We start from the raw sequence: 25,868 nt of genomic DNA, 5'->3' as shown, positions 1-25,868 counted from the left end.
GCAATACTTTCTCAATTTTCATGTCTGTTTTAACTCTATGTGTTTCGCCTAGATATATGATAAACTAAATATCATCCGTATTGTACATGGCCTCATGGTAACATATTGCATTTTAGAAATATTGACTGGACATTTACGGGGTTTTTGTTCATGGTTCTTATTTGAGTATATTTGCCACATATAATTAATTATTTTATCGTATAATATATAATCTGAAACATTATGAGACAAAACAGAAATATATATTTGTAATATGTCTTATTAAATAGCGTTTCATAGTTTGAACATAACATGTATCTGCATTTTCCAGGGTCTAGAGCTGCTGCAAGCTTTGAAAACCCAAAATGTAAGTAATGCTTATAAATGCATGTACTATTATCCTTTATATCTTACAGTCGTGTTGTTCATAATTTCGTTAATGGATTCATTAATATCTTGAATAATAATACTAAAATATATCAGATGTTATTAGATGTAACTGCTACAAAAAACTTCTATTGCTATTTATTTATATAGTGGAAGCACTCCGTCGGTTACGACGATGAGGGTTCCGGTTGATCCGACCAACGGAACAGCCTGCTCGTGAAATTAACGTGTAAGTGGCTGAGCACTCCACAGATACGTGTACCCTTAACGTAGTTCTCGGGGATATTCAGCGTGACACAGAGAGTGACAAGGCCGGCCCTTTGAAATTACAGGTACAACAGAAACAAGAAGAAAGAGTGAGAGAAAGTTGTGGTGAAAGAGTACAGCAGAGATCACCACCATCCCCTGCCGGAGCCTCGTGGAGCTTTAGGTGTTTTCGCTCAATAAACACTCACAACGCCCGGTCTGGGAATCGAAACCGCGATCATACGACCGCGAGTCCGCTGCCCTAACCACTGGGCCATTGCGCCTCCACTATATATATATACATGTGGTTGAAACTTGCTTTGATGAAAATATTATGTAGAATTTTGAGAATAATTTCTTGACATGATAGTGAATTATTGATTGAAGCAATATATCAATATGAAATAGTGGAAGTTGCACATTACTCTCATTGAATCTAATAGATATTAACTTCGGACATCTACATCGTGTTAAAATTTAGTAAACCTATAGTATAGTCTACAGAATAGATAGAAATCTATAGCTTTTAAATAATTCATATGCACTAAAATTTAAAGTGTGGTCTATGAGTGAGTAGGTCAAATGAATGTTTTAACTTCAGAACAATAAGCATATAGTCGTAATGTGGATTTCAGCAAATGTACTATCTTATTCTATGATTTTTGTTCTCAAAATACCTTTCAAACTATGAAACATTTAATATATTTGATTTACGTTTACTATAAATGCCAATGAAATCATTTACTCCATAATAGATTAAAAGGAAATTTTAAGAATTATAAAAATTCTAACTGGGCCCCACGTGCACGACATATGGTTGTAATGCATGCGCCTCATGTACCCTTATCAGACGGGGATTTATGATGGGTATATTGGACTTCGTATATTCTACCACATTGTTACTTTGTTGGCATGCACTGCTCTCTAATTCAATAATAATAATAATAATGATAATAATAATAATAATAATAATAATAATAATAATAATAATAATAATAATAATAATAACAACAACAATAAAGGCCTGAATTGGGGGAAGGGTGATAGTCGACTGCATCGACCTCTGTATTCAACTGGTACTTAATTTATCGACCCCGAAAGGATGAAAGTCAACATCGGTGGAATTTGAGCTCAGAACATGAGGACGGACGAAATACTGTGAAGTATTTCGCCCGGCATGCTAAGGATTTTGCTAGCTCACCTTCTGAATAATAATATTAATAATAATAATAATAATAATAATAATAATAATAATAATAATAATAATAATAATAATAATAATAATAATAATAATAATAATAGTGTGTATTTTGTTGCACATATAGTTTTGGTTAATTTTACGATACAACAGCTTGTTGTGTCAGTTACAAGGCCCACCAGATAAAAATTAACTAATTGAAACACAATCCTTAACATGCCGGGCGAAATACTTCACAGTATTTCGTCCGTCCTCACGTTCTGAGCTCAAAATTCCGTTGAGGTTGACTTTCATCCTTTCGGGGTCGATAAATTAAGTACCAGTTGAATACAGAGGTCGATGTAGTCGAATATCCCCCTTCTTCTTCTTCTTCTTCTTCTTCTTCTTCTTCTTCTTCTTATTATTATTATTATTATTATTATTATTATTATTATTATTATTATTATTATTATTATTATGACATAGTCTTAGAGAAAAATATCAGGAAATGTATCTTGATATGTTACCATATATTACTCACAGTGTCGCATAAATTTTATAGGGGTAGATAACACACTATATTCCAATATATTAATGTTTAATAGTTCAGTTTATATAATACAAATGTGTGTGTGTGTGTGTATTAGTAAGTATCAATAAATAGTCCAAAAAATTATTACGCTTTATTATTTCTTTAATGAAATTGCTTTAGGAAAATCTATGCAATCTAATACCCCTAATTCTAATACTGATTTAGTGAAAAAAAGTATGTATTGTAAACAAGGATATAGAGTAAATTCAATTACAATATGCAGGGGAGTGTCATTGGACCTACTATCGCAACACCTAGGACACTTATTTCTGACATTGTAAAAATTTTACACAGTAAGGAATTTGCAGTAAGGTGAATGAATTGGTCAGCAGTCGACGATAAGCTTGAATTTAACATTTAAATCAGTCTCCTTCATTGAGGATATGTTAAAGTGAATGAAAATGGACTAGGATATTAATATGTCAGTACTAAGAGGCCAAAGGAAATATCACATCCAGAAATAACAAGAAGTGCAGATCCTGGCTTATGAAATATAAGTGTATTATCAGTTTACTAAAATTATGAATTGTTTATTACTATTTAATTGATATAATAATTTGTATGTGTGTATATTTAGATCGACTCCTTTCATTCGTATAGTAATTTCTTGAAAATAAAAATAAAATTACGCAGGTTGGTTGTGTGGTAAGTAGCTTGTTTACCAACAACATGGTTCCGGGTTCAGTCCCACTGCGTGGCATCTTGGGCAAGTGCCTTCTGCTATAGCCTCGGGTCGACCAAAGCCTTGTGAGTGGATTTGGTAGACGGAAACTGAAAGAAGCCTGTCGTATATATGTATATATATATATGTATGTGTGTGTATATGTTTGTGTGTCTGTGTTTGCCCCCCCACCATCGCTTGACAACCGATGCTGGTGTGTTTACGTCCCCGTTACTTAGCGGTTCGGCAAAAGAGACCGATAGAATAAGTACTGGGCTTACAAAGAATAAGTCCCGGGGTCGAGTTGCTCGATTAAAGGCGGTGCTCCAGCATGGCCGCAGTCAAATGACTGAAACAAGTAAAAGAGTAAAAGAGTAATAATAATATTATTAATCAGTGCAAATTGCAGTCATAATATGCAAAATTGAATAGATAGACAAATTAACATCATTCATAGAAGATATGAATTTTCATTGTTTAAGGACATGCCATATTTATATCGCCGTAGAAACGTAAAAAGCTCATCAATACATACGATATTAAAGCGATCTAATCTTGCCTAACCAGCATAATTTCCATCAGGAAACAGTCGTAAACGCACATATACACATCCCCAGCATCTGTTTATTAATAATCAAAGTGAATTCACTCTTCAGAGTGAATACTCTAAACATCAGGTATACCATCTAACAAGCACTTATCTAAGGAAAATATAATTAGCTCAACGTTATCAGCTTCAAGAGGCATTACAATCAAGCCTCTACTCCTTTATGTGTAGAAACAGAAAAACATTCTATTGGGTTGGTGCATAATTATTGCGGTTTTTTTTTTTCAACAAACTTTATTCAACATAAACAATAACAATATTTAACAAAAACATCTTTAAATGACGGTCTGATCGTCTGCCAAGCAAACGGGAAGCAGTAATTGAAGTAGATGGTGAATATGCTCCGGAATAATCATTTAAAGATGTTTTTGTTAAATGTTGTTATTGTTTTTGTTGAATAAAATTTGTTGAAAAAAGCCCCGCAATAATTACGCACCAACCCAATACTTATTATGGTTCATCTGATGGCTCAGGTACCAATTTATACCATAGCTTGGAATATTGTTGATACAACTGCAACTTATTTCAACAAAGATTTGTCTATCTTGAAAGTTCTAGATACTGAAACAGTCTATAATATCCCGCAGTTGAAATTATAAGGATTTTTCAACATGTTGATTGATGCTGTTTATCCTAAACCAGGTAACAGAGAGTCGAGAAAATTATGATTAGGAACTACGTAGAGTAAACTCTTTTGCTTATTTATACACATAATGCATACCTATATATCATTCATTCATTCATTCTACCTACCTACCTACCTACCTACCTACCTACCTACCTACCTACCTACCTACCTACCTACCTACTACCTACCTACCTACCTACCTACCTACCTACCGACCGACCTACCTACCTACCTACCTACCTACCTACCTACCTACATACATACATACATACATACATACATACATACATACGTACATACATACATATATACATACATGCATGCATACATACTTACATACATACATACATTCATACATTATGGAAGTCGACTCGTGACATGATAAAACTGCTTTCTAAACCCATTTGAGTCTAAGAAATATCTTAAGTTTTGTCTCTCCATCGCTAATGACGTATCGTATGACTCCTAAGGCCTGCAAGAGACCTACAAGTCATTCCTCACCGATCACAAGTCAGCCATTTAGCAATAGCCCGACCAATGGGTGTTGGGATCTACAAATCCAATAGAGTCCATTGGCTGACCCACTTATTCTACTAAAGACGGTTCACAAGAGAACATAATGGATTTGTAGACGGGCCAACTTCATAATCCCACTTGTTATTGAGTAGGCCTGCCTTTGAGAAGCTGACACGACCGCGCTGGTCACGCAAAAATATTTGTTTCGTACCCTTCTCAGAAAGAGAGTTCACATGCTTCATATATTTACCAGCCCGTTTCGATTGAATGTATGCAAACCATCCATTCATCCATCCATCCATCCAGTCAGCCAGCAAGCCAGCCATACATACATACATACATACATACATACATACATACATACATACATACATACATGCATACATACATACAGGGTGGATGTAAAATCGTATGATCATCATCGACAATTAATCTTGTTCCTAGACTTTAAGCACAATGGATGTCAGCAATTTCTGTGTTGAAATTAAATTCAATAACAACTTGCACAACACCGCAAAGACTCACCTACAAAGCCAAGTACTCTAGAAACAGGCAAGAGCAAGGTCTCTGGCTTTGTAATAAGGAAAGTGTAATTTGGGAGTAGTCTTTTGTCCAGTCAACATCCCAGATATTCCTCATTTCTTGCTCTGAGTTGTTTGAAATGAATAAATGAAGCACTGTTTCTGAATAATACAATGCTTACTCATTAAACCTCACTCTATCTTATAAATTATCGTCGGATCCTTTTTATGCTTTGACTGAATTACATGTAAAGCGAATGAATATATCTTCTATTTTATTTAATTATTGTATCAAATTTTATTTTATTTCATTTTAGATGTGCAAATTCCTTTGACAAGTCTTCTGGCTTTGTTGACCTCGGCGATTTTGGTTTTTAATTGAAGAACACTTACAGAATACCAAGAACATTAAGAAAACTTTTGTTTAAATTTTATCCTTAATTTTCTATCAGTTATGATTTTCAAAAAATAATATATGCTACTTCTAATATTGATTTTATTTGGCTAGACATGAATTGAAGTGACGAGGGAGTCAGTAAAAGTAACTCCAGTGTATTACTGATAGTTTTTTTTACAGACTCACTGAAGGATAAATGAAATTTATTGCAGCAGAGTTTTGAACTAAAAGAAATGAGATACCGAACTATATAGAATAAAACATCCAGTTCGGTGTTTACTGTGACCTACTCTCAAACATGTTCCTTTTACTACAAATTTTGGAGCCAGCGGCGAAAGGGGAACTCTATGTGGTCACTTGATTTGCTGGAAATAGCAACCAAGTTTTTTCATGTTCCACTGTCTTACAAAACCCATTATATAATGAGGTCCTATACTAAGTGGTCAAGATTGGAACGTCTTTCATCATATGTCTGCTCAGTCATTTCTAAACTGGAGTGAAACAACAACTTAATATTGATCACTAGACACACTTACAAACACAAGGGTGCGTTTTTCCTATCTACTAAATTAATTTCAAATTTAGGTACAAGGCCAGCAATTTCGAGAGAAGGAGGTTAGTCGATTACGTCAGTACATGACATATTCTTTATTTTATCTACTTTAGAGGAATGAAAAGACAAGTTTGCCTTGGTTACAGACATAAAAAATCGGAACAAATCCTGCAAAGGATTTGTTCGACGCATTGACGATTCTGTCAATCCATTGCCCTTCTTTTTCTACTAATAATGGATAAGTATTGTTCTCACACACGCACGCGCATCAAGTTTAACAATCATCCATCCACACTTAATACATATTAAAAGTTCGAACTCTACTCTTTCCCTCTCAATGTGTAACCTTGTAGTAAATCAGTTGTAAATAGGTTTTGACTGAACGGAACCGGTTGAATCTATTTTACTTCCCTCACACTATTCTGGGATAAGCTGGGAAAAGACATATGGTCAAATGTGTTCCAAAGATTAGCACTCAACTTTTTGAATACCGGTGAATCATGATAGCGGTTCTTTGGCATCTCCTTGGTAATGCTGACAAAAACAAACAAAGGAAGTAAAGAATGTTGTTCATTGTAGCCTTCCTTTTTTCTAAAGACATTACAAAGTGGTCTGAGTTTGATTTGGTCTGCTATTTCTAGCAGTCCCGTAGAGTTTCCCTCATTTATTTTATTTCTTCACAGTAAAAACCAAATACGTTTCTGCGATTTAGTTTGAATCATCTGCTGTGGTTATTTCATTTTCCTCGCGTCACTATCCTTTGAACGAATGTCACGGCTTCCCACTACACTTCTTCAAATGAAGCTATTAATAAAAAAAGCAATACCTACAAATTATTAAGTATATTCAATTCTTTTGATTTTGATATATTTTTTTTCAACGATCGGAAAATTTTATTTGACTAAATTATAAAATGTCAAATAATTCTAAATTTCTAAATGAACTAAAAATTAATGATTGTTGTAATAATTATTAAAATAAATATTTTATTTCACTTCACGAGTGTATTCTTTCTTTTTTGTTGCTGTAATTTTTACCCTTCAAACTTTGCTTTGTCCTGATTTACACTTCATAATAGTTAAGTTCTATTTTGTGGTAGAAGCCACAGTCATATTATGCGGAGAAAATCCCTGGAGAAGGACATCATGCTCGGAATGGTCAGTGGCAAGAGAGGAAGAGGCCGACCAAGAACCCGCTGGCTTGACATCATCAATAGTGATATCGGAATGGACATAGCCAATCTGAAAGAAGCGGCCCAGGATAGAACTGACTGCAGGACACTGATCCATCGAGTAACCGAGAGTCGACTTCGACTGAACGGATAGATAGATAGATGACTGATTGAAGTAATTGTGAAAATGGGTGACAAAGAGTGAAAAGACTAGATGTGTAGCAGTTATTGATTGGATTTTGATGTTGTGGTGATAGTTGTTAAAGACGGTGGAGATGCATGGTATTGAGAGAAAGGACTGTAGAGATGTGGAAGTCATTAAAGGGGCTGTAGAAATTGAGCAGGCTATTGGGATATGCGACTGTAATTGATAAAGCTGTGGAAATGAACAAGATCGCATTAAACCCAGTTAAATAGTTTTCTATCACCTTGAGAATTTCGCGTTAATAGAAAATCATTTAAATAATCGATACGTCAGCTTTTTCCAGTGCTCTCTCAATAGCATAATAGGTACAGGAATGGTCTTGTGGTTAGGAAATCTCCTTCACACTGTCCGATCTTCCTATATATTACATTGTATATGTATACTCTACCAACGGAGCAATCAAAGCCTGTGTTGAAATTCTCTGTAGAAGTGTGTTGGCGAAGTAATTCCCGTAGTTACATATCTGCCACTCGGTTTAACATCACTTTTACCATTTGGGTACTTTTATCAGAAGTTCTCTTTCACAATTATTCGCATGCAGTCTCCAGTTTATGGATAGATTTCTACCCTACTCTCGCCCATCTCCGAAGTCTTGAAAAATGTCACAACAGTTGCCTTTCTTTGTATCGTGCTATTATAAATACAAAACCTCGGTCAAGATACTTAACTCTCAAACGAGCCAATTAAAATCTCCACAAGTAGAGACTGCACCCATATATGTATGAAATAGAACACGATGTCCCTTACTTTTGTTCAAAGTAATTTGTGATTAATTTGATTTAATTTCTTCATATAGGTAAAGAAGTGTGACAAATAAAAAAACAATTTTGATACTTATTTTCTCGCTTTCATTTCATGATTTAGGCATATCAAAACCAGAAATAATTCTTTCATTCTCACTCGCTTATATATCCAATACTTCAAGCAAACCACCAGATCGTGATTTAATTTTGAGTATTATTAAGATAAAATGCAGTGTTACAAAACGAACCTTTAAAAAAATAAAACGAATCGTGAACGTTGTACAACTGCTAAACATTCTTAATGTTCGTGTAAAATTCTGCAGAAAAATTTGCTACAGTTTTCTCTTTAATTAAGGAATCTCTGTTGCTTGTAATAATGATCAAAATTAAAGTATGAGAACACGCTAGCTCCCAATATTTTTTTATATTAAAAAAGAACTAAACAAGTTGCAAAAATAGTTTATACGTTTGGGTTAATTTTAATACAACGCCACATGTTTGAAGATTGGAAGATAGGAAGAAATGTATATTCAGGTGAAACCAGTATTTTACTGGGACTTATTGTAACACGAAGAGTATATAGCTACCGTTATTGATTGTCAAACTGAAAGGTGGCTGGATTTCGACTGGAAGCGTAGGGGAATGAAACAAAGCAATATTTAGTCCGATACAATACCATTTCCTGCCGATTATTGCATTAACATCTGTTAATGGTGATATCATACATTGGCAGAAGGTAACAAACTGGATCGAGGGGAAAGATCATCGACTGAATTGACGACGCCAATTCTTGTCGAGTTCTTATTTTATTGAACCGGGAAAATAAGAAAAAGTCGTCCACTGCTCAATCTGAAATTATCTTTGTTAAAATTATATATATATAATGGCCCCAGCCGGATGGCTGAAACAAGTAAAAGAGTAAAAGAGTATATATATATATAATTCAGGAACTGAAACATGTTATAATGTATATATAAAAATTAAAAATTGTATAATATCATTTTAATATATATATATATATATATATATATATATAATCAAAATAAGCAACAAGTATATCGAGAGGTAATGCAGTACGATATCTTTGATATCCTTGTTGCTTATTTTGATTTAAATCACCTTACTTTGAAATTGTATGGATAATACCGTACTAAATTCTGGTGTCTCAACTTAAGTACCATATTCATTTGAATATATCTATATAACACAGCGAGTTGGCAGAAACGTTAGCACGTCGGCCGAAATGCGTAGCCGTATTTCGTCTGCCGTTAAATGTTCTGGGTTCAAATTCCGCCGAGGTCGACTTTGCCTTTCATCCTTTCGGGGTCGATAAATTAAGTACCAATTACGCACTGGTGTCGATGTGATCGACTTAGTCTCTTTGTCTGTCCTTGTTTGTCCCCTCTATGTTTAGCCCCTTGTGGGTAGTAAAGAAATATATATATATATAACACGGAATTTTGACAGTGAACAGGTCGCGATCTCAAAGCAACGAAACTATTTTGACAAATTAAATTTAAATGTTGAAATGAATCTAAGGGTTTTTGTGTGTTTTAAATGGCTTAGAAACACCTTCCGCGCTGCAATTGTTTTCATTCAGGTCCTCCGTAATATATATATATATATATATTTATATATATATGGAAGAGACAGAATCTACGAGAACTTTTATTAATCACTACAAATGATTCGACCCCTCAAAACAACCGTAAGAAGGCATTCCAAATTTTGGGATTCACTACTGGCCAATTTGTGCATTCAACATTAGCCAATAAACCTTTAAATATTGGTCTTCATCCTCCACGTTCATTAAATCTTCTCTTCCTCGTCATTCCTCCTCCACCCTACTCCCTCTTCATCCTCCTCCTCCTCTACCTCCTCCCCTCCTCAACTTCCTCCTCCTCGCTTCTTCCCCCACCTACTCCCCTTCTTCTTCTTCCTCCTCCTCCTCTTCCCCTTCTTCATCTTCTCCCTTCCTCCTTCCATTTTCTTCTTCCCCTCCTTCAATTCTTCCTTCTTCTCTCTCTTCTTCCCCTCTTCCTCTCGTTCTTCTTCATCCTTCTACTCCTCTCCAACCCTTCTTCTTCCTTCTCCGTCGTCTCCTCTTCTTCTTTCTCCTCCTCCTCCTTCCCTTCAGCTTCTTTCTCCTCTTCCTCCACTTCCTCCCCTTCTTCTTCATCTTTCTTCTGTTCCTCTTCATCTTTCTTCTCTTCCTCCTCCCCTTCATTTTCTTTCTTCTCATCCTCCTATTTCTCCTGCTGCTGTTGCTACTGCTCCCCCTCCTTCCCCTACTCCACCTTCTACTTTCCCCCTCCCCCTCCTCCTTCCCCTCTTCCTCATCCCAACTCTTTTTCAGCACGTAATTTTTCCCGAACGTAATTTTTGTGATTCGAAAGAGTGACTAGTGTTATATTTGGTTTTCTTAATACAATGGTGAACCAAAATTAATCTGCTTGAATGGTATATGCTTCATTCTGCTAGAGAACTTCACAGAAATAAATCTTGGATGGAGTTCAATGTCTACAAAGGAAAAAGTAGTATAACACTATACAATGTTTAGCCAAGATCTCTATAATTTCTATTTACTCATCGTCAAACCCTTAGTTAATAATAATCCTTAACGCAGAGTCGTTTGGTTTAGCACAATCGTTACAAGTTTTGCCAAAGTACCTTACAGTATTTAGTTAAATTCCTCTGTATGTACTGATTTTGTATTCCAACAATGTTAATTTTGCCTTACATTTTTCTGGAGTCAATAAAATAAATGCCAGACGGGAACTGCTGAAATTAATCCACTGCACATGTGGCTCTGTATCTATGTGAATAACTAACGTATTTATCAATGCGGTAACAACGGAATTAATAGTAGAGAACTTAATTATTATTTGTATTTCTATTTTATACACAGCTCTGTGGATTGACACTTTTCGATGGTTTCCTGGTGATTTTTTTCGTCCTTTAAACAGATTACTAAACTTAAGTTTGAACACGTACACGCATACCTCCTATGTATGCATGTATGAATGTGTGTTTGTATGTGTGTATGCATGTGTACATGTATGCACGGATGTGTGCATGTATACAGATACACACAACACCACCAGATGATTGGCAAATACACATGCATGTGAAGAGCAGAAAACAGAAACATTACTATAGAGTTAGTAGAACTCAAACTTTTCTACTGTTTGTTAATATTTCAGTCTAAAACCAGTTTTGGGAAAGAACAATGAATCAAAGAATAAGACAGAATTGTTAATCTATTGTCTTTCAATATTTATAGTTTCGTCCCTTGTGTGCAATTTTCGCGGGAGTGGAAACTTTCTTTCGCTCTTCAGATACTTTCTTTCATTTCACACACCAGTAATACATTATTTACATTAGATCGACATGTGTCCTCATCCTGTCTGTTGTTACCACAACGTTGCAACTGATTTACTCTGCAGCCTTCATCAGGTGTCCTAGTAGGATTTTGAACCCAATCCAGTGTTCAAAATCCTACTACGACACCTGATGAAGGCTAGAGAGTAAATCAGCCGAAACGTTGTGGTAACAATAAACAAGATAAGGACACGTTTCCGTCTAATGTAAATAATGTAAATAATGTACAGAGTTTCTCATCTCAAAAATACAGAACTGTATTACCAGTAATACATTTAATTAACTCATTTGCGTTTTACCCTTCTCTCTCAAAAATTGTATTTTGTCTATTCGGAACAACACCAAAAATATTTTCGTCAGAAAATTTCAGTTAATCAGCTTTGTACACATATATATAATCCTTTATTTTTGTTTTGTATTGTATTGTGAAAATTATAGATCTGTACATGTAATTACTTATGCTGCTGTTTGCTTTCTTCTTGTTTATTTTTTAAATGATATTTTTGTGTTTTGAATATCACTCTTCAATATTATCGTTGTCGAATTTGTGGTAGTTTTTTCGAGAGGTCCTCCAAGTGTGTAATCTGTTTATCTTGTTGTGTCGACAACACTGCCAATACCAGTTAAATACATAAATAATACATATGATCACAGCCACAATGAGAATGATGCAAATGATTGGAGTTCGATCCAGAGACTGCTGAGGAATTTTAGTACCTACAATGATAATAATAATAATAATAATAATAATAATAATAGAAGAAGGAGAAGAAGAAGAAGAAGAAGAAGAAGAAGAAGAAGAAGAAGAAGAAGAAGAAGAAGAGAAGAAGAAGAAAAAGAAGAAGAAGAAGAAGAAGAAGAAGAAGAAGAAGAAGAAGAAGAAGAAGAAGAAGAAGAAGAAGAAGAAGAAGAAGAAGAAGAAGAAGAAGAAGAAGAAGAAGAAGAAGAAGAAGAAGAAGAAATTGTTGACAAATTGTTGACAGAATGCACTGCCCAAAAGCAGATATAGAACCACTTTACATGCCAAGAAAAAAGCTTGGTTGTGGACTTTTACAACTGGAATTAACGATGATTGACACAACAGACCGAAACATCTACCCGAAAAACGCTGATGACTAGATGTTAAAACTTGTTTTAAAGCAGGAAAACAAGAAACTATCATACTCAGTAACAAAACAGGCAAAGAAATATCTAAATGAATTCCAAAAAACAAATCCCAGAATTAGACGTACTGGAAAATCTCTCAATAGCAAATACCCAAAGAGAGTTAATAATACCGATGTTGACAGAGCCCTTACCCGTCAATGGTTAGTGTTCTCTGGCTTAAAAATCAAAGACAGAAGGGTTTATCATAGCAGCCCAAGATCAATACCTATTGATAAAGACCTACCAGGTCAACATATTAAAGAACGGCAGTAACCCAACATGTTGTGTATGTAAACAACAAAATGAAACCATTGATCATGTTGCCACCATTTGCAGTCTTCTTGTGCCTACAAAGTATCTCAACAGGCATGATAGAGCAGCACAGTATATTACTGTGTAATTTGCAAAAACTTGGACCTGCCCCATGATAAAAACTGATGGGAACGCAAGCCACTTCCAGTGCTTAAAAATGACCACATCTCAATCCTCTAGAACTTCACCGTTCAAACTGACAGAAAGATAGCTGTGAATAGGCTAGACATTATATTGAAGGACTTCAGACAAAGATCATGCCTCCTCATCAATATGACTGTTCCATTCGATATAAATGTATCTGTCAAAATCTACCAAAATCTGAGCAAATATAAAGATCTTGAAATAGAAATTGGCAAAATGTGGAATCTCAAGACTAAAACAATACCTGTTGTCATAGGTGCCTTAGGAATGATAGCAAAAGGAGCTGATTGCTACCTAACACAGATATCACGAAATCCCAAAATGGCTGAAATTCAAAAAATAGTGCTCATGGGAATTGCCCATATGCTACGTAAAATACTGTCTATGTAAACTCAAATTTTCAAACAAACTTATAATTTTCTTATGTTTTCTTAAACATTCTCTAGAACAATACTTTGTGCAAAACCAAATATATGCACCCTAGTCATAACACCAACTTTAACTTCTAACTTGTTGTCTATTGAGGTCTCTGGGTGATAGTTGGAGTTAACTTGTATAAATAGAAAGCAAAAATCAAACATATAATAATAACAATAATAATGATGATAATAATAATAATTAGTCCCCTAAAGGATGAAAGTCAAAGCCGACCTCGGTGGAATATGAACTCCGAATGTAGCGGCGGGCGAAATACTGTTAAGCATTTCGTCCAGCGTGCTAACGTCTCTGTCAGTTCGCCACCTGCCATAATAATAATAATAATGATGATGATAAAGCATTTAAAAAAAAAAATTAATGCAAAATAGTTGAATTTTAAATTTATAGGCTGTACTAGATCAACAGTATTTAAGCCATGATCAAACGTGTTCCAGCTGTAACCGTCAGCTTATGTTTGTTATATTTTCAGACAAAGGTTATCAAGGACCGAATTACCCAATCTAACCTGATTTTAAAAAGCTTTCGTAGATTTGGAGATGCCTTTACCAACAGATATAGACCTCATCGCGGATATAATATACTTCTTGTTAATTGAATTGGATTACGATTATATCTAGATTGGAAAGTGTAGTAGCAGAACATACAATATTTTAAGATCACAACGCAAAGGATTCTGGATTGCAAATTGAAAAAAACCCCCCAAAAAAAAAAAAAAAAACAGAAGACAGACTTTGCACAGCATATTCCAATAAGACTAGCAATATGATGGTGTTATATAAGATTCAAATAGGATCTAGGAATATAAGATCGAAATAAGAACTTGAATGTAGAAGCAAGATAACTTTCATTCACTATTTTGCTCTAAATGTCGAACATGAAATGACTACTGGAATCAGAAGTAAGTTCAGTAATTCAGCTACAACAGAATTTAGTAGAACTTTTAAAGCGTGAGTGGAGACCTGTCAGTGGTCAACAAAACAATTTAGTTGAGGATAGCCTCCACCATGTAAAATGCATTCTAGGCTTCTTTAGGAAACTGTGATGACTTTGTAACAACTGTTTCATGCAAAAGGTGAACTTTATACCATGCCTGAGCGACTTCATCAGGATGCAGTCACGGACCCATTGATTTCTTTGACAAGTGAATTAATTAAAATGATTTTTATCAACCAATCAACGATTCATATTCTGTGTACTTTTACGCGTTTTCCTAATCAGTACCAAAATATTTGACACATTGATGCCCAAAGAATAAATTAATATTCATACATTACTGTCCGAAGAACAGAGGATTATACATATTTTGATTACTGGGTAACAGAATATTGTAGTAAATATTTCGCTAGTCTTTGTATATAAAATGCAACATTACATATGTGAACATTTCCATTCTAGGAAAAGTCCTACGCTGTTACGAATACAGAGCATGTGATATGCATACACGTATACATTTGCATAGGAGTTTATATGCGTTCGTGTATGCATACTTGAACATACATTTGTCCGTACTCATACACATTTCTCAACGTTGGAATAGATCTTACTTGTGACAACATTTTGTACGTCTCACATCGAGTTTAGTCAACTTAATAATTTCAAGTAGAAATATATCCGCAATACATATTTTCTATGATATAATTCTGTGTCGCCAAGGGTTAGAAAAATTCAGTAACAGTTTTTTTTTATATAGATATTTCATAATGTGCATCATCTCCATTCTATATGTCACAGAGAACGGGGGGGGGGGGAGTGCCTATTACATGTCATATTTTATGGAATGTAATATTTCAAATCTTGAAAGCACAATTCTTAAAGTGTTAATATTATCTCAGCAAAGAACCGCTACATTACTTACCACTTAGTTTAAGGGAAATACACAGAAAATACTCTGTATACAGATTTGAAAAACAAACAAACAAACAAAATACTATATATTATTTACCTTTTTGTTTTGAGTAATACACCGCCATAAAACCCCGACTGTGAGCTGACCAGTTCGCCGAGTACCAAATCAGCATTCTGTTAGTAGAAGAAACTATACTAACAGTTTTCGGTCCACAAAATTGACCAATCATATTATCTGTTTCAATATCTGCCGATGAGAAAACAACAATGATGCAAAGAATAAGAATAAAGTTTAATGTAGAGACTGTTAGAGCATTAATACAACCATACGAGTATTATTAATGCAAACATACGAGGGGGTACCCAGAAGAAACCGGAATTTTGAAATATTATTTTATTCACTTAGTTTTACATTTACACTTTTATCGCTTTCAAAGTATTCTCCATTTGTTTTCTACTCCTCGAAGTAGTGCTGGACCTATTCCGAAGGGATGTCGTTTAACGCCTCTGTCGTTTTTTTCTTAGTCTCTTCCACATCTGCAAATTCTGTAGCACCAGCTTTCGTCATCACATTCAGTCGTGACTACTTTTGATCTTCCGTGAGCAAGCGAGGCACAAATTTTGCTGCAACTCTTTTAATTCGCAATTTTTCGTTCAAAATTCGTTGGCAGGCGCTCCAGGACGCCCCAGTTGTGTCAACAAGTTTGTCAATTGTTCAGTGACGGTCCTACAAGATTAGTTCATGAGTTTTCATAATGTTTTCATTCGTTCGGGAGGTCGATGTCCCTCCTGGACGAAGCTGGTCTTCAAGAAAAAAGTGACCATTCTCAAAGCGTAGAAAATTCCTGTTATGGAATACATTCATAAACACCAACTCAAGGAATACTAGTGGAATATTCCCATCAAAATTTCTGTCAAATGTAAACATACATTCATACATATATATATATATATATATATATATATATATAATATAATTGCATATATATATATATATGCATATGTATATATATGCATATATATATATATATATATATATATATATATATATATATATGCATATGTATATGCATATTTATATATATATATATATATATATACATGCATATGTATATGCATATATATATATATATATATACATATATACATACATGTATATATATATATATATATATACATATATACATACATGTATATATATATACATATATACATACATGTATATATATATATATACATATATACATACATGTATATATATATATATGTACATATATACATACATGTATATATATATATATATATATATATATATATATATATATATACATATATACAAAGATGTATATATATATATATACATATATACAAAGATGTATATATATATATATACATATATACAAAGATGTATATATATATATACATATATACATACATGTATATATATATATATATAAACACACAAGGAAATTAGCTATATATAGATGAAGCAATAACTATACTGAGAAGTAACGTTCATCACGTCTTAAACATGACAGTTCCGTAGGAACCGACGTTACTGCTATTTTTTAACCTCTGAAGGACGCCTCCTCCAGCGGGTTATTCCATGCAATCTGAAAACAGCCATGCTTAAGTGGCAATAAACATTGCTTCTCAGCGTATTTATTGCTTTTATCTCTTAAGGAGATTTTATCATCTCGATAATTTGCTTGTTGCAAAATCAGTGACTGTCTCTCATTTTCTGTATAACGCGAGCAAGAGTGAACTATTGCTATCTCTAGTAGACGAGTATCCACCACCGAGGATGACCACAAAAATGTCGAGAACGTGCAGTTTGGTGGTATGGTGTCTGGAATATGGTAGGGGTCCACTCTCCTGCTTGCAATATATATCGGATGCAGATTGCAGCGAATTACAAGCTGGAGGATCAAACCAGCTGGAGGAGCAAAATAACAGCAAATTCTCTTCTTCAGAACGTAGTGGTTCTAAACACGAAGTCTGCTTCGGACGACGCGGAGTAAAGTGGATACTAAGATATAAATTCTAATGGCGCAAGTTATTTAAATTCAACATTATGATTCATTTCATCAAGTATATTAGCATCTCTTTTACTATTAATTTTCCTTACAACTCCGTCTCTAAGTATTTTAAGTGCATGAATAGCTGGATATTTACCTGATACATTATCATAGACCCGAAGGGCTGCTTCTCTGCAATTGTAAGACTGGGGCATTCCAGAGTAAGCAAGCTCAAGAACGATAACGTCATTCATTTCCTTTGCCATAACAATCCATTGAATATTCATTGGACTAAACAAAAAAGCAAAACATGACTATGTAAAACATGGCTATGTAAAATATGACTATATAAAACGAAGACACATACAATAGAAATACAAAATGGCTGACGGTTAGTAAGGAGAGACACAAATAAGTGAGAAGAAAACGAAGGACCACTGATGTGGTCACAGGAGTGTGACGAAAGAACTCTGGCCGAAATAAGATTAAGATTAATGTAAAAAATAAATAACACTGAAGCAGAGTAACACCAAATATATAGTGCATGTGTTTTTATTGGCTAAACAGGCAAAATGACCATTCCGAAATACAACAATGACTATATAAAACAATTACAACAATAACAAGAACAATTACAACAAAAGCAATAGGTTCTAATTTAGGCACAAGGCCAGTAATTGTGAAGGTAGGTCGTTAGTCGATACTATCGCGCCTAGCACTTGACCGGCACTTTACTTTGTCCTAAGGCGGGATGAAAAGCAGAGTGACTTCTGAGGGATTTGATCTAAAACGTAAAGAGTCACAGGAAATGCTAGATACAATTCTGCCAACTTGCACTAATAATAATAATATTTTAAAAGGATTGAAGTAACTCTTCACAAAGGTAAATGAAGGTTTTCCGTACGCGTGCTACTCGAACTCATACCTCTTTGTTTACAAGACCAAGTGTGCTAGCGATGACACTAGTGAACCTACCTGAATTCTACTGTCAGATTTAAGAACTCTAATTAGTTCGTAGTTGTTTTTGTAAATAAACTTTCGTGTGATTTTACTGCACATGGTTTTTTTAAGCAGTGTCGATTTTTTACAATTCTGTAAACAATAATAATAGTATTTTATAAGCTTCACGCTTATAGCGATCACGGCATAATGACTAAAGAAAATAGTCACGGTTAGGGAAAACCTACTCTTTTCTGTCGGGGGCTTATATGCTCCATTATTAGACTATTTTCTTCGGTCATTGCGCGGTGATCGTTATAAGCTTTAAGCTTATAAAATAGTATTATTATTATTATTTACAGAATTGTAAATATCGACACTGCTTAAAAAGCCATTCGCAGCAAAAAACACGAAAGTTTGTTTACAAAAACAACTTTGAACTAATTATAATTCTTAAATGTGATAAAAAAAAAATGCAAGTTGGTACGCTAGTGTAAACGGTAGCACACTTGGCCGCGTAAACAAAGAGGTCTGGGTTCGAGTACCACGCGTACGGAAAACCTACTTTCTTTCTGTTGAGGGGGTGGAGTTTATATGCCCAATTCTTAGACTATTTTCTTTAGTCATTGCACGGTGATTGCTTTAAGATTATAAAATAAAATTATTATTAATTATAGAATATATATATATACATGTATGTATGTATAAACATATATCCAAATTGAGGGAGCAGGGCAGGTAAAATCCAGACTACATATGTTTCCTAGCAAGCAGATCCTTTTCTCGCAGCTTACACATTTCCTACCCTTAGATGTTTGGATCTTATTATCACACACACACACATGTATCCCCAGCTGCATCCTTGTTATACGAGAAAAGCCATTGTCAAGAAGACTTACTGAAATGATTCATGACTGTTGCCATATGATGCTCTTATATGACTTTTAAGCCCGGCCATGCTTTTAGACATTTTATTACATACTAGACAAAAAATGCAAGTTAGTTCGCTAGTGTAATCGGTAGCACACTTGGCCGCGTAAACAAAGAGGTGTAGGTTCGAGTTCCACATATATAAATATGTGTGCGTGATTGATCCCCATGATTGATCGCTAAACCTTTCTTATTTTCTCTCTCTGCTTTTTTCTGTGTTCCCTCCTGTTGAAGCGCGTAGGCTTGAAACGTAAAAGACTTTCTCACTTCCCGAGTGTTAAACTAATACATCTGTTTGTTGTTTACACACCCGCCTTCGTCTTTTGCTTTGTTCTTTTTGGTAAATTCCAACTATATATATATATTCTAGTTTCAGCTCAGAGCTGCGGCCATGCTGATGCAATATATATATATATATATACATATACAGAGAGAGAGAGAGAGAGAGTTAGGGAGTGGGAGAGAGACAAGTATAACTATAAACAGATAGATATGAATACACGACAGGCTTCCACACAGTTTTTGGCTACCAAATTCACTCACTAGGTATTGGTCGACCCGGTACAATGGAAGACACTTGCCGAAGGTATCGTACATGGGACTTTACACGAAACTCCTCAGTTGCAAAACAAACTTTTTAACCTCAAACCCCCCGCTTAACTTTTAATAATTGATATGGTTAATAATATTTTTTGATACATTATATTTGTTTGTGTAACATTTCTGTATTGTCATGGTGGAGAGCCGTAAATTTGATTTATACTTACATGTCAGTTTGGTTGAAAAAATCTGGTGATGTAAAATACTGTTTCTCATCATCAGCCACCATATATGAATCATTATATAACTCAAGAGTCGCTAGCAAAACAAAAGTTATTAAGGAGTGATTATATGTGAGAAAAATTCAACATCTGCATGTAAACTGTGTAATACATTCAGCAATGACATATATAAACATATGGTAACGATCTTCTTGCAAATTTAACAATATCAATATTTATATGACCTAACGTTCGAACTATAATGCGCGAGTCACTGTGTCCACACGCACATACAAGCATAAGAAACACACTACGAACACCTGAAGACAATAAACACAAACATAGGCGAGCGCACATACATACATATATACATACACATGCAGACGCGCACACACACACACACAGACACACACACACACACACACAATCCAAATAAGAAGACGAAGAAACAGTTCATCACAACTTTAATGACTACTCACAATTGATTACGGGGCAAATCTGTTTCCAACAATATGGTTACGAAACGATAAATAAATATATATATATATATATATATATATATATTTGCTTATATGTACAGTTATATTACATAGGGTATTATATTTGAACAGCAATTTTATATTTGAAAAGGAAAAGTTTAACGGTGACTTCGAACTTCCAACAGTTGTGGCTCCCTCAAACTCTCTGTTTTCTGATGTATATTGGCAGTCATTATGCTAACGCAAGTCCAGATATAACAGCAAAGCATTACTGATGAGGGGGGACAATATTGACAGTAGAATCATGCTTATAAAATTCCTTTTCACTGAAACTTATAAAATTTTGTTTGACTTTTAAAATTGTCAAGCGAAAATTAGTCGCTGTCAGCGTTTATGTGTGTATGCATACGTGCGTGCGTACGTGTGTGTGTGTGTGTGTGTGTATGTGTGTGTGTGCGTGCGAGAGAGTTTCTATTAGTGTGTGCATATGTGGTGCTGAATGAATTTAAAAGTCGTTTATGCATGCATCTTTTGTGTTGTTCATGTAAACATTGAGCTCACACTTACACACACACACACACACAAACCAGCAAAACAACCCGCATAAGGACTTACGTGAGAGAAGTTCGTACTTTGCTACGAATGATACATCCACTATAGGGTGCGCGGAGTAGAACATCACATGGAATGATTTCGTTTCAGTTTGGAATATCGGATTTTCATCATTGCAAAACTTTTTCAGAAGTGTTCTTGAGTTTGGCGAACCTGAAAAAAACATATATTTATGCATTTTATGTAATGGTGCTCATGAAAACTAAACCTCTCCCACCACAACCCTTGTTTATACAGAGCGCCGCTGAAGCAGCACTGGAGGTGGTGGAGAGTTATCTCCCTGCTAGCGATATAACTAAGTGTACATTTTTACACCAAAAACCAATATGAGAGTTTCTCTCGTGGTATCTACCATAGTATAGTTTCTTCTAACAGAACACCCACGTTTAAGTGGAGATTATATTACTCTACTTAAGACATAGTATTCGTTCATGACGAAAACACGCAAGAGTATATTCTGAGATACACTGGAATTGAATCATTTGCACTTTGCAAACTTATAATGGAATCTAAATCCCGGCATGCAAGCAAAGAAATCACTTGTTAGTTATATAGTGTTGTCACCATTTCCAGTACTGTATTGGCACTTATATACAGTACAACTAGCTGGGTTGTGGTGATATGAATTAAACATCTCGTCATAGATGTGACTTAATATCAATTGACTTAGCAACTATAACTTTCACATGTATATCGTTATCGTTAATGATACACACACACACACACACATACACACACACACACACGTATATATGTTGAAAAGTTCCTGGTTTTGGGTAAAAAATAATACAGGAGGATCAGTTAATTATGATTTTTTTCAACATATTCCCCTCTCAAATCACACACTTATTGCAGCGGTCCTTAAGTTTTTCTAAGCTCCGTAAAAGACCTCGGAAGTTTGGACCTCCAGCCAGGTCTTTCACGATACTCTTAAAACCAGGAACTTTTCGGCAAACATTCGTATATACATACACACATTTACATATACATATATATATCACGATCACGAGACCGACCAGAACATCAGATGTTGTTACACACCGCTGGTCACAATGCGTTCGCATTGTTTTAGCCTTCAAATGACGCCACCCCGCTGGCTAAGCGAGCAGGCCAATATATATATATATATATTTATTTATTAATAAATATATATCCATACACACACTTACCCCCTCTCTCTCACTCTCTTACTCACTATGTGTGTGTGTGTATTGCATGTGTGTTGTGTGAGTGTGCGTTGTATGTGTGTGTGTGTGTGTGTTGTGTGTGTATGTGCGTTTGTAAGACTTTGTTCAAGATGTTTTACTCTAATGATTAATTTTATTTTCATTTTATATATATGGTTTTGGTTAAATTTTGCTTAAGTTATATCTTTGTGTATTCAAACATAACTGTTACCTTCATATACAGCGATATACTTTGATTGGCAGTCTTCATTTTCTTCTCCCATATCCGTAAAAAGAAACTGCAGCAGAATGGTGTCGTTTCCTCCCCCGTTTGAAATAAACCATTTACAAGTCCTGCAACAATAGATGTGACAAAGGTAGAATAAAACAAAACCAAATAAGAAAAAGATTAAACCAAATGGCTCACAATTTTATCTTTTGTTATTTAGTGCAAGTTTATCAACATGCCAGACAAAATGCTTGATGGCATTTCATCTGTCTTTCCGTTCTGTATTCAAACTCCCCCGAGGTTGACTTTACTAGTCATCCTTTCAGAGTTGAGATAAGTGTCAGTTGAGCACTGGGGTCGATGTAATAGACTACAAATCCAACCCCACCAAAATTTCAGGCCTTGTGTCTACAATAGAAGAACTGATAAGGCGCTGATCAAGCTGAACCCTTAGCACACCAGACAAAATCTTGCCGAATCCTTAGCACACCAGATCAAATCTCGCCGAAGTCGATTTTGCTTTCCATCATACAGGAGTCGATAAAATAAGTATCAGTTGAGCATTGGAGCCGATGTGACCGACTTGCCCCCTTCCCTCAAAATTGCTGCCCTTGTAACAAAATTTGAAGCTATCATTTAGTGCAGGTAAGGCAGTGAAGTGGCACAACCGTGTCAAGGTCAACTTTGCCTTTCATTCTATCAGGATCGATAAAATATAGCACCAACCAAGTACTGGGAACAATGATATTGACTAAACCATTCCTTCAAAGCTTGACATCGGGCCGTGAGTTGGCAGAAGCGCAAGAGCCTCATGCAAAATGCTTTGCGATACTTGTTCCGGCTCTTTACGAGATCAAGTCCCACCTTTCAACTCTCAGAGATCGTTAAATTAAAAAATACCAGTCAAATACAGGGTTCGATATAATCAGTTGAATCCTCATGAATTTCAGGCTTTTTATCTACATTAGAAACAATTTAGTCCAAGTTAGGACGGTGGGTAGTTGAAACCGAGGAGTGTTAGTTTAAATAACTTGAGGTATTTAATTATATCTTATTTAAGTTCTCAGTTGAAATACCTCTGATGCTGACTTGACCCTTTATGCCATTGGGAATCGATAGAATATGTAACAATCAAGTAATGCCATTGTTAGCCATTTAAGGGGCAGTTAGTACAAAACCAATTTATTGTGAACGACAAATCTGCTTTTTCCTATTCAGTCTCATTTCTTTACATTATATTCATCCGGCATCGATGCGATATATAGCAGTAATATTCTAGAGTGGATCAACTGAATTGATCATGAACATGCCCTATTAAACATGTAGCTTTCGTTAATGTTAAAACCCAATGAAAGACGCACAACGTTGTCCATCAGCCAAATTATCATCTAAAAATCCACCGATGGAAGGATGAACTGTGGATTGCCTCCCAAAATCATAATCAAGACCTTAATGGCGTACAATGGTAGAGTGATTGATGAGAGAACGGAATATTTAACGATTTCATGATCATACCCAAAGCAAGTGTACTTTGTAGTTGATAGCTGCTACTGCTAATGATGATATCAGTGGTGATGATACAATGTTGGTGATGATAATAGCATTATTGATGACGATGGAGGTGATGATGATGATGATAATGATATCGGTGGTGACGAAGATGGTAACGATGATGGTAACGATTATGTAAATGAGAAGTAACAAATTCTGTATATTTCTTACGAGCTTTAACGGCATATGTCAAATGAGTTTTTCTCATGTAATTGTAAGCAATATGCTGAATGTTGTCGTTTTCCATATGATAACATAAGCTGGACAATAAGCAAGCAATAATATGACATCGCCTAAGCAAAAGAATTACTTTCATGTGTGAATATATATCTAATTTTAATGAAGAAAAGAAATTGAAGGCACAACCTTAGATTAAAGAGAAAATGTGCTCTCCATGTCGATTGTGGTTGGATTATTTAACCAGTTTTTTTTTCACCTTGCCGAAACCAGCAGAAAAAATACTCTTGGTTTTAAGCAAAAGATACGAAGAAAACTTAACAATATATATAAAAACATTACGAAGAGTGCATGTGCCGAACTTATTGCTATTTTACGATATCCAATATTATGCAAAGTTATAGTAGGTACTATATAATCCAGATCATTGATTACCTGCCATCATCCGGAAAACTGAATGGTGTTACATTGAAGAATTGGGTTGTCCTTTTGGCATGAAAAAGCTTCAGAGCAGGGCAGTTATTTTCTACAAATAGTCAAAATATTAAACATTACATTTGAGTTTGGAAAAATGTTTGAAGTACCAATATATCATAATACTGAAAATGTTTCTATAACACAGTATAATGCGGTATTGCATGTAGTTAGAGATAAGTAAACGAATTATTGTGTAATCTATTCTGATGTGCCATAAATTGTACCCAACGGGCGTGCACTGTGGGCATATACGGTATTCCCAAAATACTGATAATAATTATGAAAATGACTATATAACTATAAAGATAGTAATGACGAATATATCTATGATTCAACTTCGCTGTACAAGGAATTGTTTGGATAAGATCTGGGTTAATCATTGCCTTGTGACTGGAAATTTTAGACTGAAACAGATATTTATACTATATACATACACATATTTATACACACACACACAGATATATATGTACGCACAAACACACACATATACACATAGATATATATGCACGTACCCACACACGTGCACACACACACACAAACACACACAATATTTTGCTGATTTCTAATGTTCCATCTTCAAGTGTCCAGTCAGTCATATCGGTCCCAGTGACTACTCCTGTCTAGTACTTATTTTATCGAACTTGTGGAATGGTTCAGTTACAAGACATAGATAGAAAGTGAAAAACAATATGGTTTAATCCTCCATCCATCTAGGAGCTTCCACCAATATAGCAAAGAGCTTCCTAACGCTAATTAAAAAGCATTTCCAAATTACATGTTGGTATCATAAACTCTGTAACTGGCGAAATCTTGTCAGCTTTTCATCGGAATGATCCTGGCTCTCTAAGACTTTTACTGATAGAGTTACTGTCACACCATC

The 25,868-nt window shown here is 34.9% G+C and overlaps 2 protein-coding genes across 6 annotated transcripts in view; one reads left to right on the top strand and one right to left on the bottom strand.

Moving 5' to 3' along the window:
* Nucleotides 1-7,237, top strand: part of LOC115213828 (integumentary mucin C.1-like) — a 34,708-nt gene extending 27,471 nt beyond the window's left edge. For 3 of the 4 annotated variants that reach the window (XM_029782725.2, XM_036504867.1, XM_036504866.1), the window contains 2 exons: nt 311-346; nt 5,632-7,236. In XM_029782725.2, coding sequence (XP_029638585.1) covers nt 311-346; nt 5,632-5,696 — 101 coding nt within the window. In that variant the 3' untranslated portion in view covers nt 5,697-7,236. Of the gene's footprint in view, nt 1-310; nt 347-5,631 lie in introns of all 4 variants that reach the window. The other variant, XM_029782724.1, reaches the window with a different exon arrangement.
* Nucleotides 7,238-11,537: 4,300 nt separating this feature from the next.
* The window catches only part of LOC115214285 (tolloid-like protein 2), a 125,826-nt gene continuing 111,495 nt past the window's right edge, over nt 11,538-25,868 (bottom strand). For both annotated transcript variants that reach the window (XM_029783431.2, XM_036504864.1), the window contains 7 exons: nt 24,947-25,037; nt 22,787-22,908; nt 21,392-21,541; nt 20,304-20,394; nt 17,825-17,958; nt 15,747-15,896; nt 11,538-12,481 (listed from right to left, as the gene is read on the bottom strand). In XM_029783431.2, coding sequence (XP_029639291.1) covers nt 12,282-12,481; nt 15,747-15,896; nt 17,825-17,958; nt 20,304-20,394; nt 21,392-21,541; nt 22,787-22,908; nt 24,947-25,037 — 938 coding nt within the window. In that variant the 3' untranslated portion in view covers nt 11,538-12,281. The remainder of the gene's footprint in view (nt 12,482-15,746; nt 15,897-17,824; nt 17,959-20,303; nt 20,395-21,391; nt 21,542-22,786; nt 22,909-24,946; nt 25,038-25,868) is intronic.

This window comes from Octopus sinensis, linkage group LG7 (assembly GCF_006345805.1).
Source record: "Octopus sinensis linkage group LG7, ASM634580v1, whole genome shotgun sequence".
NCBI classification, from domain to species: Eukaryota; Metazoa; Mollusca; class Cephalopoda; order Octopoda; family Octopodidae; genus Octopus; species Octopus sinensis.
This window is presented reverse-complemented; position numbering and strand designations above follow the sequence as displayed.